Here is an 11,615-nt window from a genome sequence, read left to right as displayed (position 1 = left end):
CACACTCACACACACACACACACACACACACACACTCACACACACACACACACACACACACACACACACACACACACACACACACACACACACACACACACACACATTCATGTCATGGGCCTCATGTAAAATAACCATAATAAACAACAAGCATATATGGCTCTCACAACGCCTCATTTTACTATGCATAACCTCATCTGCATATCATTTACATATGCATATACAGTCAAACCAAACATTATTCAGACACCAGAGATCATCTTTGATATGTTCACTAGTGTGTGCAGGACACTATAGTTCAGTAATGTAAGTGAGGAGAATAAAATAAAGTAAACTGTGACATATTACACCCAAATATTCTTCATACAGAGACTAAAATGATTCGGACACTTTGAGCTGATCATGTTTTGCTGAAGTGTGTTTTCTTAAAATAAACACACACTGAGAGTTTGTGTGTGTGTGTGTGTGTGTGTGTGTTGCTCCACAGGTTCAGTACCGGGAGTGTGTGGGATCGGGAACAGCCGTCACTGACACTCCTGAGATGGAGCGGGTCCGCCGGAACCAGCAGAACATCAGCGCCGTGAGTCTGTGTGTGATTGACATGTGTCAGTCATGCTGTGTGACGTGCCGCTGATCAGTGTCAATCAATCAATCATCATCATCATTATCATCATGCAGGTCAAATATAAGAAAGCGATTGACCCGGTCAGTGTGGGCGTGACACCGGAGCTGGAGCGGGTCAAACAGAACCAGCAGAACATCAGCTCGGCAAGAACCACACGCACACAAACACAACATATTCCCTATTTTAAGTTTTAAGTGCGCTATTATGTTATTTTAAAGGCTCCTAATGTTGTTTCTGAGTCTCCTACAACAGATCCACATTCACACAAGCTCAGACACACTGTAATGTCCTCATGATCTCCACTGCAGCGTCAGCTCTTTCCTCTCAGCGTCTGAAACGCTTCAGTCTCTCTAAGCCCCGCCTCTCTGAGAGCTGCTCTGCTGTGATTGGTCAGAAAGCAAACGCTCATTATCATATCTGAATCTCAGCTCTTGATCACAGTGATGCGAACAGTGACGATGGCGTGGGTTTCACCGTATCAATCTCAGAAAACAGCGTCTTCTCCACACGAACAACACGAGCCAAACTCTCCAGTCTCAGATACACTACAGTGTTTGAGGGCGGGGCTAAGAGACGCTGCTCAGCCAATCAAGACCAGAGGCTGGCATTATGCTAATTAGTTACACTGTTACATTGTAACAGGAAGTGGGTCTAAATTACTGACGACTCGTTTCAGTTCAGAATCACTTTCTTTTAGGAGACAAAAACATTATTTATCTGCCCTTTGAGTTTACACTCACGAACAGCTTTATGACACACTTCATGAACGATAATATCCAGAAAAGCACAATAGTGGCACTTTAATTCTGTCTTTGAAGAACAAGGATCCACACGATCTTGGAAACCTCAGTGTAACAGTGACTGTCCCGTGTGTTTCAGGTGCATTACCAGCGGGGTCTGCAGGAGGTCAAAGGTCACTCGTGCTCAGAGCTGGACACGCCTGAAATGAGGCGTGTGCGCAAATCTCAGGAATCCGTTTCCATGGTAGCAGGACTGGACGACACCTGCGTGTGACATCACAGCACTAACGTGTGACCGAACGAACACGCATGTGCTAATAAAGACTCACGAACCGTGTGTGTTTATCAGAGACCAAACGCACCGTAACAGACACCTGTGTGTGTGTGTGTGTGTGTTTATCAGAGACCAAACGCACCGTAACAGACACCTGTGTGTGTGTGTGTGTGTGTGTTTATCAGAGACCAAACGCACCGTAACAGACACCTGTGTGTGTGTGTGTGTGTGTGTGTGTTTATCAGAGACCAAACGCACCGTAACAGACACCTGTGTGTGTGTGTGTGTGTGTGTTTATCAGAGACCAAACGCATCGTAACAGACACCGGTGTGTGTGTGTGTTTATCAGAGACCAAACGCACCGTAACAGACACCTGTGTTTGTGTGTGTGTGTGTGTTTTATTGTGACGGTGTGAGAGTGAGTGTGTGTTTTATTGTGACGGTGTGTGTGACGCTCTCCGTGTGTCTTTCAGGCCAAATATCACGAGGAGTTCGAGCGCACGCGGGGTCGCGGCGCCACACACACCCTCGATGAGCAGCACATGGCGCGTCTCCATGGAGACCAGGTGGGAGGCGGTTACCATGGAGAGCAGGTGGGAGGCGGTTGCCATGGCGTCCAGCCGCAGGTGGTGGAGATGGACCGCAGATCAGGAGGAGCCGCTGGTCAGTCCATCCTCACAACTCTTGAATATTCATGAGCGCGATATTTAAATGTTACTCCTTTTTATGAGGTTTTTAATATTAATATGATCCTTTATTGAACTTTATTACATTTTAGACAGACTGATGTTGGATATTAATCATGTTGATGTCACTTACTAAGTTTCTAACCCTAACCCATTTCATTATCCAGTATGAACGGTTTAATCGATCGGTTGTTCAAATTCATCATTTGATCTTTGTTTTAATCTCAGTGTGACGCTGAAGTTTTTCTCTTCATCATTTGTTGTGACACTTTCACATACGACTGATCAAAAACATTTGGAATAATTCAGATTTCTTTTGTGTTTCTGAAGGAGTCTCTTCTCATCAATTTGATAAAAAATAAAGTAACTATTTTGAAATATTATTATAATGTAAATCATCTGTTTTCTATGTGAATATATAGTAAAGTGTAATTTATTCCTGTGATCAAAGCTGAATGTTCAGCATCATTACTCCAGTCTTCAGTGTCACATGATCCTTCAGAAATCACTCTAATATGAGGATTTGATGATCAAGAAACATTTATGATTATTATCAGTGTTGAAAACTGTTTGTATGTTTGTGGAAATTGATACATTTTATTTTTCAGGATTCTGAATAGAAAGTTCAAAAGAACAGCATTTATTTGAAATAGAATCTTTTGCAACATTATAAATGTCACATTTAATCAATTCAATGCGCCTTCGATTAATTAAAATAGTAATTTATTACCGAGCCCAAACGTTTGGACATTAGTGTTCATGACTAACATATTCCTGAAGCTGTTGATTGATCCAACCCTCTCGACCTTTGACCTGTGTGTTGCGCTGAAGACCTGAGGGTCTGGAGGACTGATCCGGGATCCATCTTTGACTTTGACCCGGTGGAGGACAACATTCAGTCTAAAAGCCTGCGCAGGATGACCGGTACCAGACGCACCGACAGCCAATAAATGACCGTCAGCGGCGGATCACACGTGTCGTAACGCTGTGTGTGTGTGTGTGTGTGTGTGTTAGAGCGTGGCCCGCCGTCGGTGTGCAGCTCTCTGGGTTCAGAGCTCTGGGCCGATCGCAGTGCGTCCGTGTGCAGCAGATCCAGTTCAGGCAAGATCACGCGTGTGTTCAGTGTTGGGGAAAATTACTTTGAAAAGTAATGCGTTACAATATTGCGTTACTCCCTTAAAAAGTAACTAATTAAATTTAATTCCATAGTTACTTTTTTAGAAAAGTAATGCGTTACAATTTTGCATTACTCCCTTAAAAAGTAACTAATTTAATTTAATTCCATAGTTACTTTTTTAGAAAAGTAATGCGTTACAATTTTGCATTACTCCCTTAAAAAGTAACTAATTTAATTTAATTCCATAGTTACTTTTTTAGAAAAGTTATGCGTTACAATTTTGCATTACTCCCTTAAAAAGTAACTAATTGCTTTACCTAGCTACTTTTTTAGAAAAGTAATGAGTTACAATATTGCATTATTCCCTTAAAAAGTAACTAATTTAATTTAATTCCAGTTACTTTTTTAGAAAAGTAATGCGTTACAATTTTGCATTACTCCCTTAAAAAGTAACTAATTGCTTTACCTAGCTACTTTTTTAGAAAAGTAATGAGTTACAATATTGCATTATTCCCTTAAAAAGTAACTAATTGCGTTACTTAGCTACTTTTTTAGAAAAGTAATGCGTTACAATATTGCATTATTCCCTTGAAAAGTAACTAATTTAATTTAATTCCATAGTTACTTTTTAGAAAAGTAATGCGTTACAATTTTGCATTATTCCCTTAAAAAGTAACTAATTGCGTTACTTAGCTACTTTTTTAGAAAAGTAATGCGTTACAATATTGCGTTATTCCCTTAAAAGGTAACTAATTTAATTTAATTCCATAGTTACTTTTTAGAAAAGTAATGCGTTACAATATTACGTTACTCCTTTAAAAATTTACTAATTAAATTTAATTCCATAGTTACTTTTTTAGAAAAGTAATGCGTTACAATTTTGCATTACTCCCTTAAAAAGTAACTAAATGCGTTACTTAGCTACTTTTTTAGAAAAGTAATGCGTTACAATATTGCATTATTCCCTTAAAAAGTAACTAATTTAATTTAATTCCAGTTACTTTTTTAGAAAAGTAATGCGCTACAATTTTGCATTACTCCCTTAAAAAGTAACTAATTGCTTTACCTAGCTACTTTTTTAGAAAAGGAATGAGTTACAATATTGCATTATTCCCTTAAAAAGTAACTAATTTAATTTAATTCCAGTTACTTTTTTAGAAAAGTAATGCGCTACAATTTTGCATTACTCCCTTAAAAAGTAACTAATTGCTTTACCTAGCTACTTTTTTAGAAAAGTAATGCGTTACAATATTGCGTTATTCCCTTGAAAAGTAACTAATTTAATTTAATTCCATAGTTACTTTTTAGAAAAGTAATGCGTTACAATTTTGCATTATTCCCTTAAAAAGTAACTAATTGCGTTACTTAACTACTTTTTTAGAAAAGTAATGCGTTACAATATTGCGTTATTCCCTTAAAAAGTAACTAATTTAATTCCATAGTTACTTTTTAGAAAAGTTATGCGTTACAATATTGCGTTACTCCCTTAAAAAGTAACTAATTGCGTTACTTAGCTACTTTTTTAGAAAAGTAATGCGTTACAATGTTGCGTTATTCCCTTAAAAAGTAACAAATTTAATTTAATTCCATAGTTACTTTTTAGAAAAGTTATGCGTTACAATATTGCGTTACTCCCTTAAAAAGTAACTAATTGCGTTACTTAGCTACTTTTTTAGAAAAGTAATGCGTTACAATATTGTGTTACTCCCTTAAAAGTAACTAAATGCTTTACTTAGCTACTTTTTTAGAAAAGTAATGCGTTACAATATTGCGTTACTCCCTTAAAAAGTAACTAATTTAATTTAATTCCATAGTTACTTTTTTAGAAAAGTAATGCGTTACAATATTGCGTTATTCCCTTAAAAAGTAACTAATTTAATTTAATTCCATAGTTACTTTTTAGAAAAGTAATGCGTTACAATATTGCGTTACTCCCTTAAAAGTAACTAAATGCTTTACTTAGCTACTTTTTTAGAAAAGTAATGCGTTACAATATTGCGTTACTCCCTTAAAAATCAACTAATTTAATTTAATTCCATAGTTACTTTTTTAGAAAAGTAATGCGTTACAATTTTGCGTTACTCCCTTAAAAAGTAACTAATTTAATTTAATTCCAGTTACTTTTTTAGAAAAGTAATGCGTTAAAATATTGCGTTACTCCCTTAAAAATGAACTAATTGAATATATATAGTTATTGAACATTTGCATAGTATTCTGATTTCGCATTTCACTGATTTTAGTCATTTTGAGGAATATTGAATCTTTTTTTTGTGCAAGTGAGATGAGTAAATGCTCACATTTAGTCTAGATCTACAGTAAACATCATGTTCACACACACGCCTCTGCACTTCGATTTCTCTCAACATGAGGACAGAAGAGCTGTCAGTCAGTAAATGGGAAAACAAAGTAACTTTCGTTACTTATTTGAAAAAGCAAGTCAGTAACAGATATTTTGTAGTAAATTTTTAAAGTAATGCGTTACTTTACTAGTTACTTGAAAAAGTAATCTGATTACGTAACTCAAGTTACTTGTAATGCGTTACCCCCAACACTGTGTGTGTTTGAGCTCCGGCGTCACCGAGATCTGCTTCAGTCACTCCCGTTGACACACACACTCCTGTTTTCATGACTCCCGTCGACACACACACCTGTTTTCATTCCCAGTAAAGCTCCACCATCACAGATAAAGCATCCGTGTTCTTCATGGTGTGTTTGAATGCTGTCACTCACTCCAGTTGCTGTGATCACTGGCCGGCGGGTCTCTGAAGCTTGCAGTGTTTAACTGATGTATGTGTGTGTGTGTGCGTGTGTGTGTGTGTGTGTGTGTGTCCATCACACAGGCGTTTACCAGCATCAGTCCCATCATCCTCAGCAGCTCCAGCAGGGATACGGACACACACAGGCCGTTCGCAGCGTTCAGTCTCCGCCACACGCCGCCAGCATGGTGAGACACTCTCACACACACACACACACACACACACACACACACACACACACACACACACACACACACACACACACACACACACACACACACCAAGAGAACAGAAAATAGCACTTTCACAGCAAAAAAAAAAGCTTTTCTTACTTATTTTTGTCTTGTTTCCAGTCCAAATATCTACAAATTCTTAAATCAAGATGCATTTACTAGATGAGAAGATATTACGTGTTGTTTTGTGGTGGAAAAAATCTAAATCTAAGTGAGTTTTTGCTTAAAACAAGCAAAATGATCTGCCAATGGGGTAAAAACCTCACTTCATCATGATTTTTCTCCCCCAGAAAACAGTTTTATGGCATTTTACTCATCTAGTAAATGCATCTTGATTTAAGAATTTCTATATATTTGGACAGGAAACCAGACAAAGATACTAAGTAAGAAAAGCGGTGTTCTAGCATGTAGACGTGGTTTTTCAGCTTTATTTCTACAGCGCTTTATACAGTACAGATTGTTTCAAAGCAGCTTCACTGTAATGAACAGGAGAATAACAGAATCAATGATGCGTTCAGTTTCAGCTTTACAGGAGACAGCTCAGTTTTATCACAGTAGGGTTTACTAGCTAAAGCACTAGTTCATGACATTTTATATTACCTGTTTCCATCCATGTATTTCTAGGTGAATTTTGGTATAATTTTGGGGGATGAAAACAGGAAGATGCACATAAAATCTTAAAAAATATATGCACTCAATTGTTAATCCACCGTATTTTCCTCTGTTGAAGCCATTATGAAGATAATCATGTTTAACAGTGAAAAACTACATTACCCATGATGCTGTACAGAAAGTCCCACCAATCAGAGTTGCCCATTGTTAGCTCCGCCCACTCCTATGAAGCGCTGCGATGACATAAACGAGTCGATCTGCGCTCTCAAAATACGTACATGTTTGTGTTTTTACACATATTTTGCAATAAATTTAAAATATAGTTGTTGTTTTTGTTTTTTAAATTAAATTATTATTTTAATTCCTTCTATGTAAAGCACTTTGAATTACCATTGTGTAAGAAATGTGCTATATGAATAAACTTGCCTTGCTTATTGTTTCTATAAATACAATCAATGTTTTGAAATGAATAGTTTTATATTTCTCCATCGTGTTTAATTCCTATTATGCTTTTCGCAATGCATCATGGGATTGTAGTTCTTTTGGATGCTTTATCCTCACGTTTAATAGTCTCAGGAATGTGGATGTGAAACACACAGTAGCTGTTGTTCCTCTGATGAGTGTGTGTGTGTGTGTGTGTGTGTGTTCTGCAGAGAGTGTATCGAGCGCTGTACGATTACGCCGCTCAGGATCACGACGAGGTTTCCTTCCGTGACGGAGACGTGATCATTAACGCTCAGCACATCGACGAGGGATGGATGTTCGGGACCGTGCAGCGAACCGGGAAATCCGGGATGCTTCCCGCCAACTATGTGCAGTGCTTCAACTGAGACACACACACACACACACACACACACACACACACACACACCTTCAACTGAGACATACACACACCTTCAACTGAGACACACACACACACACACACACACTCACACACATACACACACTCTCTCACACACACACACTCACTCACTCACACACACTCTCTCACACACACTCACTCACACACACACACACACACACACACACACACACACACACACACACACACACACACACACGCGTCTTCACACCACATCTCTTTGTGTAGTGCTTCAACTGAGAGCCACACACACACACACACACACACACACACACACTAACCTACTGTGTTCACCTCTCCTGCTGAAGAGGAAGTGATGTCATCAGCGATCAGACGTCTAATCCGGATTAAACTCACATGCTGATTATTAGATTCTGGGCATGAGCATGAGAATCAGATTAATGATGATTATAATGATGATTATAATGATGATCATTTCTTTGATGATAGTTTGATGAGATTATCCTCCTTTAACCTTTTTTTTATGTTGGCAAGCAAAACTAGGCTTGTCAAGTAATTGACACTAATTATCTTTTCATTTTATTTGTAATTGCGAAGCATGACAATGATATTTACGTTGCACATGGTTTTAATGAGTGTTTATCATGGCTTCACACACTGGAGGTGTGTGTGTTCGCCGGTGAGCGAGCCGAGACGGCCCGGGGCGAGCGAGAGGCTCTTCCTCTGACCCACAGCTTCTGGAGTCGAACTCAGACTCACTCCTGATGGTCTGGAGTGTTTGACGAGCTGCACGACAAACATTTGATGTAGAAAACAACCACACACTGCATGTAGAAACTGCTCTCTTCTCCCCAGATCCGGCCCAGATCCGGCTCGCGGTCACTCCACATGTGGCCGGATCTGTGTTTATGTGCTGTGCTGAAAATCCTTTTAAATCACTTGTAAATCTCTGGTTTTATCCCCAAATACTTTATTAAATCTGTTTATAAGCTTGTTTTTGTGTCAGGTTTAGTGTTTCTCAGTGGATCCTCACGCTCCTCTGTGTTTACGAGGCGAATAAGCCTGAGTTCGGCTCAACGGGCCTGCGATCAGTCAGATCCACAGAGAAACACTACACCTGCGCTAACTGAAGAGAGCAAGCTGATAAACAGACTTAACCAGGGCTGGACTGGTAATCTGCCATACCGGGCAAATGCCCGGTGGGCCGATGTGCTTTTGGGCCGATACATCTCATACTTTTTTTTATTTTATTTTTTTTGACGGCCCATAAAACTCGTACATCGGCGGCCCATTCGTTTTGTTTTGTTTTGTTTAATTGACAGCGCTGGGTTAGTGCCGGTGTAATGCATTGGTCAAAAAAAGGTAAGCGTTAGTTTTTTTTTTCACTGACAGACCGGCCCATGAAACGCGTAGATCAGCGGCCCATTGGTTGTTATCTTGATTGACACTGGGCTGGCCCAATCACATCATTAAACACCTCCCCCTCTGGGCTCTGGGCGAGCGTGCAGTGTCAAGTGTGTATCTGTCAAAATAGTCTGAGAGATGGAGAGGAAACGCAAGGAATGTGCAGAGAAATAGCGTGAAAAATAGATACAGGCCCTTCAAGCTGACGCTGTAAAATGTGTCAAGATATATATGTTTTCTGCAGCAGCAGGACCTTCATCAGCTCCAGCGGCTGATGATGAGGATAGTGAGGAGGATCAGGAGAGAGAGATGAGAAAGTGTAACGTAGAGTCCGCGGTAAGCAGAACTACTTTCAAAACACTTTGGCTATGAGTGTAGGAACCCATAACCCAGTTACAGATTATTTCCACATCTGCATAGTTGACGATTACAGCAATTTACTAGAAGTTTAATGAGACGCGTTTATATCCATGTTTTCCGCCAAAATAAAAGCTCGATGCAGTTTCTGTCAAAATAAAAGATCATGTGCTTATCTCTTTCAAGTTTAGAAATTAGTACAAAACTAATTATGAAAGTTTTCTTTATTTTTCGGTGCATTATTTTTTACAGTATATAGGCTACTATCATGAGATTAATATTATAACTATTATTATGTAGTAGTGTAATATAGACAGACACTGTTACTAAAAGAGGTTTGATTTGTTTTCTTTGTTATACTTGCACACTGAATATGGGTTGGAGCTTTTAATTTTGAACCCTCAAACTGCACCAGATTGATGAATTTAACATTAAAATGCAAAAAATGTTCTTAGGGGGACCATGCCCCCAAACCCCCCTAGAGGTCCACCCACCACAGTTTTACCAAAATTCCCGTGAGAAACACTGGTTTCACATTGCTATGCCACTGCAGCTTATAGCTTGTTTTTTGGATTCATCACTGTGGAGTATAGTTCGACTGTATTAATAAATTACAATTTTGTACTTATTTCATCTGTTAACTCTCACTCGTTTATACCCGCTCATTACATGGCATTAGTGGGTTTAATGAATAGGAGTTGAACAAAAACATATTCAAAGGCGTTCAAAGATGGGTGGTGTTTATGATCATATGTAGTGGGCCGGTCTGGGCCAAAATGCCAGGGCTGATTTTCTGTCCCAGTCCAGCCCTGGACTTAACCCCATGTCTGGCATTTACATGAGCATGAACAGAGATTTATAAGCTGTTTTTGTGGGCGGGTCACACCAAAAGTGTAACAAAATGGAGAGAAAAAACCCTAAAGAGCACAAAAATTATCCAAAAAAAAGGGAAGTTGTTCAGGAAAATGACCCGAACGCGACATTAAGGGCTTCACTTGTTCCTCACACACTCGAGCTGTTTGTGTTTTAATCTGGAACCAGTCGCACGAGTTTGCTTTATTTACTGAGGAACATGTTGATCTCTTAATCAGCCTGATGTCATCATGACCCAATCTGACCTCTGACCTCTGATTGATATAGTCCAGATCAGTGTTTTACTGCAGAATAGCCTTCAGTGTCTGCGAGTCTTCGGCAGATATGATGAAGAATAAAGCAGGTGATGGACGTGTGACAGAAACAGATGCTCGAGATGTTTATGGTTTGGGACTGAAGTTTTGCTGTGTTCACTGAAAGTGTTTTTACTTTGATTTACTTTCATATAAATCCTCTCTTTTGATCTATTTACCCACGTCACTGTCTTCTGTTAACATTATTTGACTTGTAGTGATTCACAATTATTGAAATCATAATAATAAAAGGCTTTGTCCAGTATTTTGTCTGATTAATGGTCTGAGATTGAACGATGAATCTCCACAGGAAGCGACACGTGTCTCTGTGCGTGTGACGTCACCGGCGCCGGGGATGAGGCGCATGCGCAGTGAGAGTGAGTTTCCCATTTCGTCCTGCAGGGGGCGCTGAGCGGATCAGAAAGCAGCGCTTTCTTTGTTTTTTTTTTTTTGTTGTTGTGACATTTGCACATTAAACCGATTAATCTTTTAGTACTTATTCCAAGCACTAATTCATGAGATACAAACAAAGATACAAACTATCCATTAGCAAAACTAATGCAGACAAGCTGTTAAAAATAGGTACAAATCCACATCTCGCAATCGCAAATGACTCTGATTGGTCCATTTTGAGAAATGTAACAGAGATCACGTGACAACGCCGTCAGTCCACTGCCGCCGAAAAACATTTTACACCTGAATAATGACTATATATATATATTTAAATCTAGTTGACTCGAAAATACACCCCAAATAGATCAAAATAAAATTCATAAAAACGCAAGCCCGTCGAAAGCCCCGCCCATTGTCAGATCTTCCTTG

General features: G+C 39.1%; 1 protein-coding gene across 1 annotated transcript in view; it reads left to right on the top strand.

The window, feature by feature from the left end:
- Positions 1-11,057, top strand: part of LOC308682558 (uncharacterized protein) — a 78,548-nt gene extending 67,491 nt beyond the window's left edge. Inside the window, exons 61-68 of the mRNA XM_081352361.1 lie at positions 488-580; positions 679-768; positions 1,505-1,609; positions 2,113-2,302; positions 3,157-3,249; positions 3,340-3,426; positions 6,283-6,386; positions 7,697-11,057. Of these exons, the coding sequence (XP_081208487.1) occupies positions 488-580; positions 679-768; positions 1,505-1,609; positions 2,113-2,302; positions 3,157-3,249; positions 3,340-3,426; positions 6,283-6,386; positions 7,697-7,873 (939 nt within the window). The 3' untranslated portion in view covers positions 7,874-11,057. The remainder of the gene's footprint in view (positions 1-487; positions 581-678; positions 769-1,504; positions 1,610-2,112; positions 2,303-3,156; positions 3,250-3,339; positions 3,427-6,282; positions 6,387-7,696) is intronic.
- The last annotated feature ends 558 nt before the right edge of the window (positions 11,058-11,615 follow it).

The sequence above is a fragment of the Scardinius erythrophthalmus genome (genome assembly GCF_964197995.2).
Source record: "Scardinius erythrophthalmus genome assembly, chromosome: 22".
NCBI lineage: Eukaryota > Metazoa > Chordata > Actinopteri > Cypriniformes > Leuciscidae > Scardinius > Scardinius erythrophthalmus.
The sequence above is the reverse complement of the archived record's forward strand: the minus strand, read 5'-3'. Positions and strand labels throughout refer to the sequence as shown.